Source organism: Chelmon rostratus, chromosome 4, assembly GCF_017976325.1.
Source record: "Chelmon rostratus isolate fCheRos1 chromosome 4, fCheRos1.pri, whole genome shotgun sequence".
NCBI lineage: Eukaryota > Metazoa > Chordata > Actinopteri > Chaetodontiformes > Chaetodontidae > Chelmon > Chelmon rostratus.
Window position 1 is genome coordinate 4,594,048 of NC_055661.1, and position 18,102 is coordinate 4,612,149.

General features: G+C 42.6%; 1 protein-coding gene across 2 annotated transcripts in view; it reads right to left on the reverse strand.

Annotated features, from left to right (window-relative positions):
- Nucleotides 1–3,324: 3,324 nt before the first annotated feature.
- Nucleotides 3,325–18,102, reverse strand: part of zc3h3 (zinc finger CCCH-type containing 3) — a 57,485-nt gene continuing 42,707 nt past the window's right edge. For both annotated transcript variants that reach the window (XM_041935604.1, XM_041935603.1), the window contains exons 6-12: nt 17,805–17,883; nt 17,312–17,467; nt 16,110–16,179; nt 13,101–13,232; nt 6,641–6,804; nt 6,369–6,526; nt 3,325–3,588 (exon numbers count right to left, since the gene is read on the reverse strand). In XM_041935604.1, the coding sequence (XP_041791538.1) occupies nt 3,557–3,588; nt 6,369–6,526; nt 6,641–6,804; nt 13,101–13,232; nt 16,110–16,179; nt 17,312–17,467; nt 17,805–17,883 (791 nt within the window). In that variant the 3' untranslated portion in view covers nt 3,325–3,556. The remainder of the gene's footprint in view (nt 3,589–6,368; nt 6,527–6,640; nt 6,805–13,100; nt 13,233–16,109; nt 16,180–17,311; nt 17,468–17,804; nt 17,884–18,102) is intronic.

Here is an 18,102-nt window from a genome sequence, read left to right on the forward strand (position 1 = left end):
CAGTAACTTTCCCCACTGATGATTGGATTCTTCCAAAAGATAATCTGTCTTCTGGCGTTTTGATGATGATGGTGGAGGCCGCTGTCCGCTGTTTCCGCTTGGGTTGAGATCTGGTGACTGCAAAGGTCACGGCAGATGATTCACATCATTTTCACACCCATCAAAGCATTCGGTGAGCCCTCGTGTCCTGTGGATGGAGGCTCTGTCATCCTGGAAGAGACCTCTGCCGTCAGGATAGAAACATTTCATCACAGGATAAAGGTGATCACTCAGAACAACTTTGTTCTGATTTACAGTGACCCTTCCCTCTGAGGGGACAAGTGGCCGCAAACCATGGCGGCAAAAAGCCCCCTGCAGCATAACAGAGCCGCCAGACCCCCTCACTGCTGGGGTCAAACATTCAGGCCTGAAATATGGTGAAGAAGAAGAAGCATCAGCATTCCTTTATCTATCTATCTATCTATCTATCTATCTATCTATCTATCTATCTATCTATCTATCTATCTATCTATCTATCTATCTATCTATTCTTCACAAGAACTCATAGAAAGAAGAGAATTCTGGACACACACACACAGAATGAAGAATCACAGTTGACCTTTCTTTTTGTCTATCCGAGTCTTCGAGGACAGATGATTTCTCTCCCTCTGTCTTCTCCGTCTCGTGCGCTTTTACTAAAAATTGAAATATTGATCTTAATTAGAGTTTGCCGAGCTCAGCAGCTCGTGTTGAGGGTTTTAGACAAGAGGTAGCAGACATCTGTCTAAAGCACTTACATCTTCAGCGCAGGAGAGGAGCACTGTGGAGGAGGAGGACGAGGAAGGAAAAAAAAATTGTGTGGCGAGAAGAGAAGAGTGATGGCTCCCTGTCTCCTGCCTTTTCTGAGAAACATGTCGAGCTCTCCATCTCCGCTCGCCGCTGTCAATACATGAGATGAGAAAACCGAGTTGAACAGTCACACGCATGCACCAGCACACACGCAAATATCCACCCTGACAAAATGCATTCAAGCTCACAGTTTAAGTGGAGGTATGTGGAGATGAACGAGTTTTCCAAGGTGCTGCACTATCATCTACCGACTGATCTGTCTGTTTTGTTTGAGGTCAGGTTCATAATAACTCTGATACACCTGGAAACATTTTTCATTTTCAGAATCAGCTTTGAGACTGAGAAGGGGAGACTTCACAAAGGCCCATGCTGTAGCATGAAATAGGAAAACTGTGCTTTTAGGGAAAAAACTGACAGGTGACTGCAAATTTTCATACACGGTCTCAATATTATAGTACACAACTTCATCACTCCTGCCTCTGATCTCTCATCTTGTCTGTCACTGTTGCTGATCCTGCTACGTAGGTATGGTCACAGGCATACAGCACCTTTAAAGGAATAGGTCAACACTTTGGGAAATATGCCAAATTGCTGTCTTTCCCATAATGAGCTGAGAAGATTTGTATCAATCTCATGTCTGTGCATTTAGAGCAGAGCTGGGGTCAGGAAGAATAGCCTAGCATGTAGACTGGAAGCAGGGGCACTGACCAACATCTCTGACGGTGATCAGCTGTACACAAAGAGGCATGTCAAAATGATCGTTAGTGGTTTTAGAGAGAGTCATGGTGGAACTACTTCTTGACAAAAATCAGCTGTGTGCAGCTCCCTTAAGAGATGTTAACAGGTTTGGTACCAGAGACCAAAACTGAAACTTCACCAACTGTAACCTGTTTAATAACAGATGAACTGCTGTTCATCCAGAAGTACTTCCAGCAAGTCACCGTTTCTCCTAAAACCACAAATTCTTTCTGAATTTCTGAACATAAAGTTAATGTGCAGAAACTTTTGGTACCAGACAGCGGCCTTAATGGAAAATTTTCCTGTTTCTAAACAAAAACCGATTAAGCTTTTTCTGTTGTTTTAGCATTTGACTGTGAATCTGAAAACTTAAAAAGAATCTCCAACATTTGACCTGTTCACATGGATTGATCCCACACTGACACCCAAACCATTTCTATACATTAGTGTGCACATAACGCTGAGAAATCAACATCACTGACAGACAACACACACAGGTTTCCTTGTGCTGGGGGACCTCATCGTATTCCTGTTTGTGCGGATTGTGACCTCCGAGCTGTGTATTGATGTCATGTTGCTCCCCCGAGTGTCACGCTGCTTGTTTGTCGCCCTGACAACGCCTCAGATAGGCAGCGTGGTAATGCTGTAAATATGAGGCCCTGCGCTCACACACACAAACAAACACACTCTCACTCACACACACAGACAGTGCATTCATAGCTTAATTAGCAGAGGTCTGTACTCTGCAGAGCAGTGGATACGTTTCTCATCCCGGCATCCTCTCCGTCCCTCTCTACATTGCCAGGCAACCATTTAGATCACAATAATACACAGATGAAGAGAAATAAACAGTGGGGAAATAGTAAATACAAGGGAAGGATCAAGGTAAGTGTGGACAAGAATGAAGGTATCGCTTCATATGTTCATATGATTGTAAACTAGTAAATTAACCTTGAGTTAAGAATAACCCGTCAAAAATAATTTAAAGGTCTACAATGAACTTTCAAGACAAATGATATAAACTTTAGACAAATAAACAAAACAGTGGCTCACTTCTTTATCTTCACCTCCACTACATTAACAAACATGTAGATTTGTGCATGTTTTCAACAGGACTGAGACTGTTTTTTTTGCTAAAATATGAATCAAACATTAACATTTTTTTTTTCAAATGTCCCCATAGTGAAAAGTGTTGAATAAACCTCAGTTTTATGAAGGTAAATTATGTTTTAAGCCCAGTTTGGACTTGATTTATTTAAATAAAGATAAGTAGTCTTTTAACTAGTCCTGCTGAATGTCCTGTCTGTTACAGACCATATCCTGTAATTCTGTGATCATTAAAATGCCATCTGGAATGATAAGCGAAACTACAGCTGAGCACAGGAGATATTTCATTCATCTGAGTGGAAGAAGAGAGAAAATGTGTTCTCAAATGTGACTTAAACCTACAGCGGTTTTAATATGAAGCAAAAAGAGGCTCATTTCGGTGTGTGTGTGCATTCTCTCAATCCACACACAGCCACTCACAGCACGATGACGGTGAGGTCACCGGCCACTCATGTGTCTCGTCTCCTGGCTTGAAAGTGAGGGGCGCTGCTGCTTCTGTCACCACCTTCCCAGTGAAAACTCTCACAAAACACACTCGGGTCATGTGACGGCAGCGCCGCTCCCAAACAGAAACACACTCACAGCTCATAAACACTCTCACAGCACCGGCTTGCACATGTCAAAAAGAGCCTGTGAAACAACGAGTGGGAAGAGCTGATATTTTATTTGTCATTTTAAAATTTACAAAACCTGATGAGAAAATCTGCATTGTAAACACCCAGAGATATGCAACAGAATTACTGATATAGAAGAAACTTTCAGGCCCTGAGTGAGGAAATTCAGAGGGAAGAGACACAGATACACCTGTCAGGACAAACCTGGAGCACAGACATCACTGGTCTTTAGGTGTTTTTCACCTTCGCTGCTGCTGGTCTCTGTCGTCTCACAGCCGAGGCTTGATCTGCAGCTTTTTCTCTGTGGAAGAAACACAGGAAATTAAAATTAAAAGACGAGTATTGGCAGAAATGAAATGACAAAAAGACACGGTGTGTGTTCACTCATGTGCAACTGTCCCTGATCTACTGTGTGTTGAATCCTGCTGAAACGCTGAGTGATGACATCTCAACTGACGAGTAAATGAGGAAGAGAAGAGGACAACAGGGATGAATGAAGGTGCGTGTACAAGTGTGCGTGTGTGTGTGTGTGTGTGAGAGAGAGAGAGGTATCAGGCAGTGATACATTGCATCTGAGCTAATTTATGCAAAGTGAAAAGGCGCTTGTTTGGCTGAGTTCCACCTTTAATGAGGCTCTGGGCGGTGCAGTGTGTTAGTGGAGGACCAGTGTGTCATTAGTAATACTTAAGAGCTCAAACCAACTGGACAGAGTGGGTGGAGGGAAGAAATGATCACTGGTTCACGTGTGCGTGAGTATGGCTCTATAGTGTGACGAGCTCAATTCTGGGGCTGCAACTTACAATTATTTTCACTATCCGCTGTTCCCAGAGCTCAACGTGACATCTTCAAATTGCCACTTTGTTATTTTGTGCAACAAACGGTCCAACATTCAAAGACAGAAGTTTTAAAACAATATAAAACAAAGAAAAGCAGCAAATTCTCACATTGTAGACGCTTTTGCTTGACATGTCTTTGACAACTGATCAGTTATCAACACTGTTTAGTTTTATTTTCCCTCCTTTTCCAGTCCTGGAAAGTTTAGAGTTTCTGGTTGTGAGCAAAACATCAGTTCACACATATTAAATCTTAGGAGGTCTAAGAACAATTGCCACAAATGAGAAAGTTATGAGAACACATGTAAAAACATCGACTGCAACAATATTATTTTAAGTTTAGGCTGGGTGTATGGGTGCAGAAGGTCAGAGGTCAAGATGACTCAGGTCAAAGGTCCTGCTTGTTTCCAAGCAGAGGAGGGTAAATATAAACCATGAAAGAGAAGGATTACCCCGTGAAAAAGTAAGAGCGACCACCCCCGAAGAGATTCGTCAGTTTCTCGCTCCTGATCTCTACAAGTGCTGAGAGATTACTCACCATCAAACAGGAGTATGACAACAATGTATATGATATTATTTCCATATTTATATAGACTGAGGAAAAAAAGACTTGTGTCAAAAGAGGTATAACAAGAAAAGAGACAATTCAAGCATTTGTAAAGTTGCACGGGGTGAGAGGGGCCGGGCGGGTGTGGAAAAGACAAGAAAAGAAAATCTACCTAAATCTCGGAGCAATAACTAACTGCAGGCCTTCTAAGAATAAGCAGTTCAGCTGAGTTTCATGATCCATGTCCAGCTTTTCAACCAAAGCTGCTGCAGTCTCTTGGGACATTTTGCTTGTCAATGAAAAACACCTCCAGCCATCTCTTAAGCCAAAATAACATGCAATCTTATTAATATATAACCTTTTACATTACGGACAGGACTAATTTCAAAGATGACACAGAGAACAAAATATGAATGTTAAAAACAGGTAATGTGGTGAGCGGTCAAACAGGTTCAACACAGCTGTAAGGGTTTAAATGTTGATTTGCAGCGTCAGCCAGCATGCATATGTGCGTGTGTGTGCATGTATGTGTGTGGCAAGCAGGCAGGGGCAGTTGGATGGTCACGCAAGGTGGGAGGAGATGGATGGGGGAGGAGGGTGGAGTCCTAATCCTCTATCTATCAAGTCTGTCAACAGAGAGCTCAGCTGTGCCTCCGTCCAGCCCAAAACCTAAATATTATTACCTCTGTCCTGCGAGCATTATCGCTCCTCCCCTGAGCACCATCACACTCGCTCCACAGCCCAGCTCTGATCATCATTATCTGTCTGCAGCTCAGACCGGCCGTCACCCCCCACTCTCGTGAAGTCAGGAATGATCCGGTGGCTTTGATGGCAGGAATGATTCTTCTATTAAACATCTCTGAACAACAGGCCTGACAGTCAGCACTTTCACTCTCAGTAAAGCACAGTTAGTCCTCTTAAGGACACTCTATTTCTTAACAACCTGAATGGAATTTGCGCATTTCTTCCCACAATTCCTGTAAATTTAAGCCTGTCACCTGCAAATGTGGAGGAGTGGAGTCCAGCAATGACAGAATTTTAAGATTTCAGATGATCATACAAGTTATAAACAATTCCAAAATGTACCGAGCTTGTTTAAACCTTATTCTCATCATGTGTTAAGTTAGTTTTCTATCCCTGTTTTACGCTCATTTGGACAGTGGAACAGCAACAACAGTGGATCGGTTGCGGGCAACATCCCCGAATCTCAGCAATGAATATGGTGAGTTAACTGTCATTATAATCAATAGGACTGATGGTCCTGTTAAAAAAAAAGAAAAGAAAAAAATACAGTTCCTTGGGACTGCTCTGGGGCCCAGCTGGAGTCAATTTGGTGATCTTCATTTGAAAATACATCTTGGTTAAAACTGAGCTCAATTTACAATTTACTTTGGCTCCTGGCACCTGCACAAACAAATTCTGTAATTCAGTTTCATATGAACCACTCAGCGGCATGAAACAAAGCAAATTAATGTAGTGAAACCCTGTTTATAAGTAATGTAGACATTGAAAAACACATCACTTTAAATGTCTTCATATCTTTTGACCTGCAAATCACTAAATGAATGCTTCCTGAGCATGTTATCACTTTGTCTCTTATAGCTGCAGGCTGTGGTCTTTTCATGTTGTTTGGTTTAGTTTTGTGTACACTGTGGGACACTCTGAGGTGCTCTGGGGTTGTTGGGGAGTGTATTTTTGTACCTTTAACTTTTGAGGTCTCAGCCAGCAGTGTGTCTGGTGCGTCTGCCTCCTCTGGGGAGCTGGAGAGGGAGATGAAGGACGGCAGTTCCAGAGGACCTTTGGTGGGCGTCCCTGGAGCTGCCTGAGAGCCCTGTGGGATGACGACAGACAGGCGGGACCTAGACGAGAGAAAAAACATTAAGCATGACGTTAAAGGATGTTTAATTTGGTGAAATGAATTCAGATAATGATCCTTGTTAATTAGAAGTGGGCTCTGTACAATCTTCCCTGACCTCTTAAAGGGCTCTTTGGTTCGGGGTCTCTTGGCTGGGGTGGTGGAGGCGTTGCTGGCGCTTCGTTTGGCTCGTTGGCGGTGCTGAAGCTTACAACGGGCTCCTCGAGGGCAGGATCCCGTCTTTGAGAAGTCTGGACACACCAGAGTGTGTTTCTTCTTACACTGGTGGTTAGAGGCAGGGAGATGTGAACACAAGCCCACAGGCTTCACTTTTCACAGCTGATGCTGCTACAGAATTCTAGTTTGAGTGGATCTGGTTCAACCCTCCATTAAAAACATCAATTATGCATTGTTGTCTTTTTGCAGAAGATTTCATTTTTTGCCATTTTGCCTGTGTTTGATTGTGACAGAGAAATAGACAGGAAATGCTGGGAGAGAGAGGGAGATACATGGTACATGTCTTTACCACTAGCTCACTGGATGTGAGATATGTGTGATATGTATCGTGATACCATGTATGAGAGGCTTCCCCATACAAAAACTGACAGGGAACAGTCATATAATGCCGAAATATGATGAACTGTTTTGCATATTTCAGCTAAACAAGGTCCGACAGGCAACTAAAACTATTTCAAAATCTTTTTTTTTTTTTAAGTGCTGTAGTTAAAATCTGTAGAATTATTTCATGTAATGAGGGAATTAGTCTGAAAATGAGTCCAGCACATTCCAAACAAACTGCATAAGTGAAAATAAACAAGCTGAAGTTCATTAAAACCACCGTTTAAAAATTAACCAGAGCGTTCACCTTGGTAGTTGACCTATTATATAGATTCAGCATCTCGAATACAGTAAAAACATGTAATGAACTTCAGAAGTCTGCAGCTACTATTCAACAACCACTTTCAGACACTAAATCAGAGCATGATTTAGTGTAAAGAACGCCAATCAATGACTCCTGCAGAAAATAAAGGGTTATATTTGGTAAGGGTGGATGACGCTGAGCATCCATGATGATCTATGCACCGACTGGCATCACGATGACAGACAGAGTCCAGTGTCTTTTACATCCTCTGCAGTCACAACGTTAAACATGTTTAAACCTTTCTGGCAAGCTCCAGCAGCTCTAACAGAAAACGTTCTCTTTTATTCCCTCAAAGAGATGAAAGTTTTCTTAGCAGAGTGGTGCTCCACTGATCTCACCACACAAAGCTAAGGACTTACAGAGGCAGGACATATCCTGATTCGTTCCCTGATATATTGTTCTGTTACTTCATTCACTCTTTTGTAAGTTATTACTTTTTAGAGACAGTGTGTCCATCAAGCTCTCCTTTAACATGCAAGCTGAGCAAGTGGGTCACAGTTAGCGTCATTCTGGAAAGCATTGTGCATAGCAGAGCGAGCTTTCGCATGCATGTTTGCAACTGAGTGTGTATGACAGTGTAATATGGGTGTAAATTGGTAGCTTCATTCTCCACGAGATCCGATCCCTCCCACCTGTCAGAGAAGCTAATTATATTCACTCTGGGGTGCAGGCTGCGAGGAGTGTGTGTCTGTGTGCGTGGAGGGGTGAGGGGTGTGGGACCGGGAAGCAGATTGGTCCAGAAATAGAGTGTGTATCGGGGGTGTGTGGAGGGGAGAGGGATCTTGAGATCGATTTTCCAGGACGCTATGGTCGACCCTCTCTGGAGCCCTGCAGCCCTGACTGGCTGCCATCAGAGCCCCTCCTCACTGCCCTCACACCCATGTTCCTGCACCCTTGGGTGCCAGGGCGGCCGGGGGTCAGCTCGCTGTCAAATGTTTCTCTGGATCATCTTATAGGGCTGCGGTTTTGACACCACATTTCGCTCAACAAATCAGTTCTGCTGCTGGTGTCAGTGATGCTCATCTTTTTATATTTGGTGTCTGACATCATACCTGAACCAGGCCCCGGCCAGCTCTTGATAGGGCTGAGAAATGCACTCGTATTCATCATATATTGTTGTAACTGTGTTGTGAAAAGTTTTCTTCATAGTGTGAATTCTAATGCACGATTTCAGAAAATGTAACTTTATATTTTTCTTTCATGATCATGATCAATGGCTTTTTCTGCTCATTAATTTAATGAAAACTGTGAAAAATGTCCATTGTAATTGCCCCGAGCTGACGGTGATCTCTTCAAATTGTTTGTTTTGACCAAACAGTTTTTTGACAAATTACATTAAACAATTGGACAATTTAATAGCAGAAATAATTAATAAATTATCAAAATTGCTGGTAACTTAAGGTTTTTAGCAGTATATGATTTATTTGTCTAATATAACAACCAAAAGCAGTAACTACTTGAGATTTTCTCCTGACATTTCAAACACTCTGAATAAACTGATGTGGCTGCAGACCTCAGGAGGATAAATCCTTCATTTAGATTGCAAGCTGACGTGGTGTTCTTATCATAAGATCCAATTTTAGTTACGTACACGTGGCTTTAAGTACTTAGACACATTGATTATATGCTTCAAATATGTTTTTCTGTACAGTTAAAATGCTGGATTGCATCCTTTAAAGATGGATGGGTAGTAGTGAAGAGCTGTGATCTCAGTATTGAGCAAAATTAGAATGATAATCATTTTAGCCATTCAGCTGAAATTACCATGCAGTCCAATGTGATGATAACAACTACACACTGTTAGATGCAATTTTGCAAACCTAAACACATATTGCAATATACTGTGTAGTAACAGGAGTTGGGATCAGGAGTGCTTATACATCTAAACCTACTACTATGTGCAAACCTAAAATGTTTAGTTTAATGTAGCAGTGGCAAATGAAAATCTGGTGTTTTATAAAAATGTGTCATCTCTGACAGAGGTCTGGTCCAAAGACAAGTGTGACGGGACAACAGGAGTTAACAAAGCTGAAGCACTTTCAGAAACAGAAAGCGAAGAATAAATTGACTGTAAAAGCTAAGTCCACTCTCCACAGCTCCATACATTCTCATTTTCATAAAAAGACAGAGAGAGAAAGAGAGAGACAGCAAGCTGGGAAATAGGAGGAGAAAGCTAAAGTGGACAGAACATCTTTATCCCACACCAAGTTAACAATTTTCCACTTGATTTAAGGAATGCTGGAATGTCTCTGGGGCCTATTAGAGAGCTCTCTGCTGGGCCAAAACCAGAAGGAGTCAGCACATTTACCAAGAGACTGAGAGAATGAGCAAAAGAAGCAAGAAAGAATGAGAGGGGGAGGGAGGGAGGGAGGGAGATGGGAAAGACAGTAAAATAAAAAAAGGGACATCACATGCATTTACATCTTGGGCACGAAGCCGACACTCTTGTCTAGAGCAGCTTACAGTGAGTAGAACAGAACGATAAATGAGCTGAAGTTGCTCGGATATTAACATGGAGAGGGTAATATTAAGGAAATGAAAGTTCACACTGACACTAGATCTTAGGTCAGGCTCAGATTGACATTAACCCTGCATCAAAAACATGCAGCCTCCTCAATCAGTTCAATGAGACCACTGTGTTGATGCAGTGGGGATGGGACGGAAGGAATCTTTGCTCAACTTTTACTGCAATGAGAAGCAGCTAATGTGTAACGCCCAAGTGGATCCAAGAAGACTCAGGGCTGATCATGATGGAAGTGCTGTGTGTGTGTGTGTGTGTGTGTGTGTGTGTGTGTATTGTAGCTTACAACATTGTAACATTAGAATGAGAAAAGTGTGAAAAGTGAAACCTTTCAAGTATAGCCAGATCCGGTTTGGGCCGGACATTTCTCAGTGATGCATGGGTCCGGGTCCCATCTTTCAAATCACAGAGGGGTCCAGTTTGGTTCTGGGTCACAAGATTTGTCTTTTCGAGTTCAGGCACAAATTTTTGGACCCATGACATTTGTTTGGAGGGACATAAAGAAGAGGGATCCGAAAAACTACAATAATGATCTTCTCTATTAAAATGTACACAGCAGGTAGAGAGCGCCTGTCGCCTCATGTCTTCTGTTGAAAGCTGAACTTGAACACCTGACAAAGAGTGGAGCTAACTCTCTGCCAGCATGCACATAAAGAGTAACTCTCAGGTGTTATGTGCATGTGCACATGGGCAGAGAGGCAACAAAAACGAGCCAATCATTTGCACTTTCAATTTGTTTTTAACTGTTTTGTCATATGCTTGGAGTGCAAATTGAGAATATAGTGTATCTTAATGATGTAGAAGGCATTGTAAGGTTGCCTTGAGGTGAAAATGTGGATTAAAAGGATGAAATTAATTAGGCTAAACAGCCAAATCGATAGCTCTCTGTTACCGACTGCGACTGAAATGATTTCAACTTGCTTAATCAGCTGAACGGCCATTGATGAGAGCCGATAAGAGATGTAGCAAACGCTGTCGGCCTCAGATGCTCGATGGCGCCTGATGGTCGACTGCTGGTTTAACTTGGGCGAGAATGCAGGAGACACATTCGATGTTTAGAAAAAAGGGGGAAATATTTAAAACAGCTTAAATTGATAATTAGGATGGGACAGACAGCCCCTGCGAGGTGGAGGGTGAGCGTAAGACAAAGCCAGGACGAGGCAGGATGGTGGCAAGTCTGTGAGGAGGAGGAGAAGGAGGAGGATGGAGGCGAGGAGCAGACTTAACCCCTGAGCTGCTGGAGTGTCTGCCTGCCTGGCCCATAGTGCCATCCTCAGCAGTTTTCCCATCTATAATTACTGCCTGCTATCCATCATAGAGCCACCAGAGCCTCACAGCGCAGCGCTCCATAAACACACACACACACGCACTCAGGCACAAACACACTGACACACACACAAACACAGAGGGAAAATCACAGACCTAAGCACTTCAGCTAATAGAATAAATATTAATATCCCTTTTGTTTTCTATATCCTCATTTCCCCATGCACTATTTAAATGAGGTCTGACAGTGTGAAAAAGCATCTGTTTCACACTTGCCGCTCAAAAACAAGCAGAGAGGGGAGGAGAGGGGGAGACAAAGGGAGGTAAAAACACAGGGAAGGGGAGGAGGGGAAGCGTTGAGGGTGTGCTTGAGGTGGATGTGGGGACAGAGCGTGAGGGGGACTCGGGTGTCTCGAGTCATGTGGAGGTGGCTCTCTGTTACCCATCAGGCCCGCAATGTGTCACTCAGACACTACAGTTATGCCATTATGGACCACCACCCCCTGCAGCTGCTCCTGCCTGTGTGTCACTGTGCACATGTGTGCGTACAGCAGGGACTGCTTACCAACCTACTTGTTTACCTAAGCCTCAGTTCAACTTAAGTGGAACTGTATGCATGTCGTGCAATATAATTATACATTCAAATCAAGAAGCAGCTTAGACTTTAGAGCTTTAAAGTTGAATAATGGCGTCAGCGCAGTGCTAAATAAAGGTCTAGTGAGATCAAACCAATATGAAGTCCAAAAAACAAGATGGTGAATTTCCTGAGTCAAAACACGTAAAATATCGTTTCAACTATTCCAATCAGACTGTGATACAGGTTAAACCTGTGCTGACTCTCTATCTGAATGGTGAACCAACCAGCATCCATGACCGTCGTCTGACCTAGGCTGAACACGGCTCAGGAGCTGCCTGTTCGGGGAACAGGTGTTGCACTTGCGATAGACGTCATCTGAAGATATTGATCTTTGAAATGTAGTTTAACTGACTCCCTGAAGAGGGAGAGGCAGAGGGAGCAAAAGAGAGAGAGAGAGACAGTGCGGGAGAACAAAACAGTAAGCAAGCAGAGAGAAGTGAAGTGAAACTTACTTTATTTGGGGCTTTGTCACTGTAATTCTGTGTTTTAGCAGCGATCTACAGATGCAGATGTGAGTCTGTGAATGCTGACAACCAGAGGTTCCCTTGTGACGTCTACCTCATATGAATGGCTAAAATGCCTGTTCATCTAAGACCAGCCTCATGCACATATCTGGTGTCTGAACGGAAACCCAGGCATTGGCAGAGGCTAAATGTGTATTAGTGTTGTTGCACATGTCGTGACAGAACACGCCATGGTTCTATTTTCCACGATGGTCAACATTCAACAGAAGCATTTTTTTTATTCATTCCCTAAAATGGAGTGAATAAATGAAATGGAACTGAGCCATAGCTGGAGACACCGACCCTTCAGGTGAGGAATCATTTGGGATAGTAAGCCAGATCTGCTCTTCAAATTCACTTTACATTGAATGATTTTTACTATGCTTCATTCTACATTGTAGTCTTGTTGATTTGCTGTGGCACATCAGGTATATACTGGAGGAGTGGGCACAATGAGTGGGCCTCTGCTACAGCCAATACAGGGGTTTGATCAGAAACAGATTATGTGATGCTAACAAAAAATAGCACACAACTGAAAGCTCTTTGTTAATTTGGAAATTCAATCAATTGGAATGGAAATTAGATTCCAGCTCTTACTGTATAATCACAATGAGTCTCTGACACACACAGACACACTGAAGCACTGCCTCACGACTGAGAGTTACACCGTGTGTGTGTGTGTGTGTGTGTGTGTGTGTGTGTGTGTGTGTGTGTGTGTGTGTGTGGTACCTTCTCTCCCTCAGGACAGTAGCCTTTGACAAAGTCCTCACACACTTCAGCTTTGCGGGACACATAGACATGACTGTAAGGACAGTCGCTGTTGTTACAGATTCCCTTCAGGAAGTAGGAACACACCGGCATCTAGAAAGAGTCAGACAGAAATATGTAAGCCACCTGAACTTGAGAAACTTCATAGTATTTGACAGGGTTGTCTTCAGTAAAAGAGGTATTCTATCGAAAATGTACAAAGCTGAACAAAAAGAAACATTTAATCAGAATACAGATTGATAGGAATTGGAACAGAATCTCATTTTGCTATGTCAAAATAAAGTCCAACGATTCCTTTGACTTTAAACCCATGTATCTGATTCATCTGATGCCATCTGTGAAATATCTTTGTGTAGGACATCTGTGTAAAATTTTGGTGGCGGGTACTGTGCAAAGTTTCTGTTCTGCTGTTTTTACATCTGGGTGTGATATCGATTATTAACTGTAGTGATAACTGAGGTGTGCTGCCACATTGACTGTGTTCTCTCGAATTACCAAAACAAATTTCTTCTAAGGGAGACAATAAAAGCTAATGTAATCTAATCTAATCCTGCCTTGTGTTGGGGGGGTTGAATCTGGAGCAGCAGACTTTCCTCATATTTTCTGCCACAAGATCCCAGATTATTGGCAAAATGTCCAAAAAGAGGTTGAATTGATTCAGTATCACTCTGACTCAGCTGAATCGAGCACTTTTGATTGTTGGCATTTGTGTTGAAAATGTATCAGACAAAAAATTTAGAAAAATATGAAAGATTTGCCTATGAAAGCAAAAAACCCCAAAAAAAGTTTGGTTAAGGTGGTTTATGGCATGGACAACATAATGCCATTACCTCAGTACTTCAGTGGTTCAGTTATTTCCACTTGCACATTTCATTTTCTACATTTTTTCTGTTCTCCATCAATATTATCTCCCCATGAGTGGTGCAACAAAAAAGAAAAAGAACGATACAGGCAGAGCAGGGGTGATGAGAGCACGAGATTACATGACATTACATGAGTTTGTAAACAGAGACGCGGTTCTAAAGTCACACCACCGTCATGTAGAGATCAGACGTGTCCTGTGTGCCAAACAATCTGTCACACTGAGCAGCTAAATTGCCTTAATTGCAGTTGACAGCGGCAGAGTGAGAGTGAATGTGTGTCTTGACAGCATGTGTGCAGGGTGTGTGCGTAGAGAGAGATCTACTGTTCAGTGTGCATGGGTGAGCCTGGTGGAGGCCGGGCTAAATATACCTCTGAGGGAACTCGGTGGAGGAAGATGGGGGGAGGTCAGGGGAGGCGGAGTGTAAGAGGGACTCCTCCTTGTTGGGATGGGATCAGTTCTACCTAATTAACTGCTACAGAAATATTTATCCAGGCTGCAGCTCGTCCAGCTCTCATGATGTGTTTATGTGCTCTGGATGTGTGCACAGACTGGGCCAGTGGTGGAGGGAGGGAGAAGAAGAGGGGTGGTGTTCCCGGGTGCAGGGGGGCAATACCAGGAGAGTAGGCTCAGGGGTGTCTGGTTTCGAGGTATTTGTGGTAGTGAGGGGACAGGAGGGTGGGGTGCAGGACTCAGAAGGTGGGGGGTCGGGGGGCTGTTGGAGAAGTGGCATTACAAACAGACAGCTGGGCTCTCAGCACTTATAGGCAGCAGTGTGACAACCAACACAGGTGCGGGGCATTGTGTGTATGTGTGTGTGTTTGTGTGTGTGTGCGCATGTGTGTGTGTGTGTGGTGGGTGAGGCAGGGCACCTGTTGTAGGGTTGTTTGTCTCAAGGGGGAAAAAAAAAAAAAGAAGAAAAAATTAGCTTTCCCTTTTCAAGAGGTGACACTTTCCCTTAGACGAGCAAGAGCACTTACAAACACACACATGAACACAAATACACACTGACAGACCAGCTGGAAGCTTTGGCCAAATGTGGATACAGCTATCAGGTGACACGATGTGACAAATCTGGACTAATATGTAAATTATTCATTTGAATTTGTAAGCCCAGTTTTATTGAAGCTACATGCGGGAACAATTTCCTTGAAGGTTGAGTAACAATGACCAAAAATCTGTAGCAGGGAACATTTTTAGAAGAACCTTGATAACAATATATTTTTTTCTAAATTTTTTCAAACATCAGTGCACATAATTGCTGTCTCATGTTGACTCACTTCAGATAAATTTGGCCTGTTTTATTAGAGTGAAATCAGTTAAAGGCACTTGGCTGACTGGTTAGTCGTACTTGTGGTTATATGTGATTGGTGTAGCTATTTTTTTAATTTCGAAAGAAAACTGCGATCAAAATAACAAAATAAATTTTCAAACTTTAAGAGTTAAGTCAGACTGAATGCACAACAGGAATACAGTTCACAGAACTGACAGTCAATTAGACACATTTGTCACATTGTGATGTTGAAGAAATATTTTCATTCATATTTTTATCCTTCCTGACCATTAATCTGACAATTATTTCTCCAGTCAATCAATGTTAATCACAAAGTCATTTATGAAAAATGCCCATCACAATTCCTAGAGTCCAAGTTGATGTATTCAAAATTGGTTGTTCAGCATTCAACATTTAATAAATTATCAACAAACTTTCTGTCCATAGACTAAACACTGTGACATTCATTTCAGCTGTAGTTGCAGACTGACAGTTGCTATACACTCATATATGATGAGCGGTAAGCAAGTGATACATGCTGAGATCCATCCTGTAGGTCTGTAGACCCTCAGTCACAAGCTCTAACCTTTAGGCTGCTCGTTTACCCATAAGTGCGTCCCTGAACACCCCATCGAGTAAAGTCTTCCTCACTCCTTCCTGTGTCACGGAAACAGGAGCCATGCCAAGAACGCAAATACGATCCACGATGACTGTACCCAATCGTGTGTCATCTTACACCTACACACTGTACCCAACAGTGGCCTTGCAATGAAAACCCATAAAACACTAGTTGTCCAACACATAGGGTGTGTGTGGGTGCATTTTGGTCTGGTACCTTCTCCTTAGCCACCTTATGGGAGAATGGGCAGGTCCCATCTGCCTGCTTGCACGTCCCTCGCAGAAACCTGCACACAACAACGGAAACAAGCCTAAAAAATACAGAAGATAATAGAGCTGTAACATAGGAGGAGCTGCAGGTTGTGGAAGTGTTTCTGTGCATTGGAACTTCCCATTTCAGTTTTTTCTTTTGCTGATATCGTCAATGTACCTCACCAGAAAACAGGAGTCACAAGAGTATTGTAAGTGTAGATTTATGCTCTGCCCATCAATTTTGTTCTTAAAAACACAGCTTTTTCCTCTCAATCGGGTGTAGTGACTGGCTCCAAACACTACTACATAAGCCCATCAGAGGCGCTTATCTGAGCTGTACCCAATTCTTACACTTTGTTGTTGCAATTGGGAAGAAAACATTGTGTCATAGTTGCTGAATTTAGCATATGTCCTCAAATAATGGCTGGGGCTGTTATTTACCTCAACTCAAACTATCAGGCCTTTATTTGAAGCAGGCCTGTATTACAGAAAATACTTTACTACACAATACTATTTAGCTGAGACTTTAACGCACATATATGCACAGTGACTGAAATTGGACAACACTTTAGATGAGTAATCCAGGACACAAGGTGTTGAAAATAGCATGAATATGAACATTATGCTTAGTTAGCATGCACATGATGAGAGCAACTGGAAGTCTATCCACCCCTATGTTTTCACCGGCCTCCATTAGAGACCCAGCTTTTATTTGTACGTGCTTACCATGCCCCCCGGTCATTGTTCGAGACTTGAAGATTTTACTTTATCTTTTGTTTTGATGATTTAACAAAGACTTCTTCTTTTTTTTTTACGGGGCCACTTCATGCCTTTACCAGAAAGCAGCAGTTGAGATGTAAGAGGACATCGGGGGGAGAGATGGGAAATGACTTGCAGCAAAGGTCCCCAGAAAATCAGGGCACATTGCAGTGCATGGTTGATAATGTCGATAGAAGCCTTGAAGTGTTCCATATGCTAGTTACTGAGCATAAGAAAAAAAACACGACTTTTACTTCCGCCGTGACGCCTGAAATAACTCCTCCAACTCCAAGGTACAGTAGCAAGGGAAGAAGATTATCTATCTTTACAGAACACTAATCACCATACTCCATACTGTTTACCAGCCTGGACCTTCACTTATGACAAAATGGGGCACTTTTATGTTACCTGGTACAGACAGCCACCTTGTCTGGGTCATGGATGTAGGTACAGCTGTTGCCACGGTTGCACTTGCCAAAGCGGTTGTAGTACATACAGTACTGCTTCAGCTGCTTCTTCTGACGAGCGTGTCTGATTATGGCAAGGCTCCGCTGGACAGCACGGCTTGTTTCAGAAAACAAAGGCAAAGCACAGGTATAAAGAAATCAATAATAAGCAGTTTGTGGTAACTAGAGAGGACAAAGTATTAGAGTTTGATTCAAGTTTTAACTCTCACCCCATACAGGAGCTTTGGGTAAATATATCCACCATATGCTAATTTTTATTTTAAAAGATTACATCTGGCTTTACAGCCCTCAGTTGACAGTGATGAAAGGCAGTTAATATCGGGGGAGGTAGAGAGGAGGATCAAATGCAAAAGTCTTGGCTGGATTTGATTTCATGATGGTGCTGTTGAAGAGAGTCAGCAGGAAGAAACAGGTTGGTGTTGTGAAAAGCTTACCTGGCTAAATGACGAGTACTGGAGGGTCGGTGGGAAGCAGGAATCATGGATGAGACCTGGGTGGTGTTGAAAGACCTTCCTAAATGTGGAGGAAAGTGAAATATAAAAAAATCCTGTGTTCAGTTTTCAGTTTAATCTGGCACATGATGTCTACAGTAATTGCAGTTCCTGCTATCTAATGTCAATGTTCAGGCTCAATTAGGTCCACCCACCCACAAGAACAGGTGCACCGTTTTAGTAGTAAGCCAACGAAAAATCCACAAATATTTGCTTCATTCAACTGATTTTGACTCAGAAG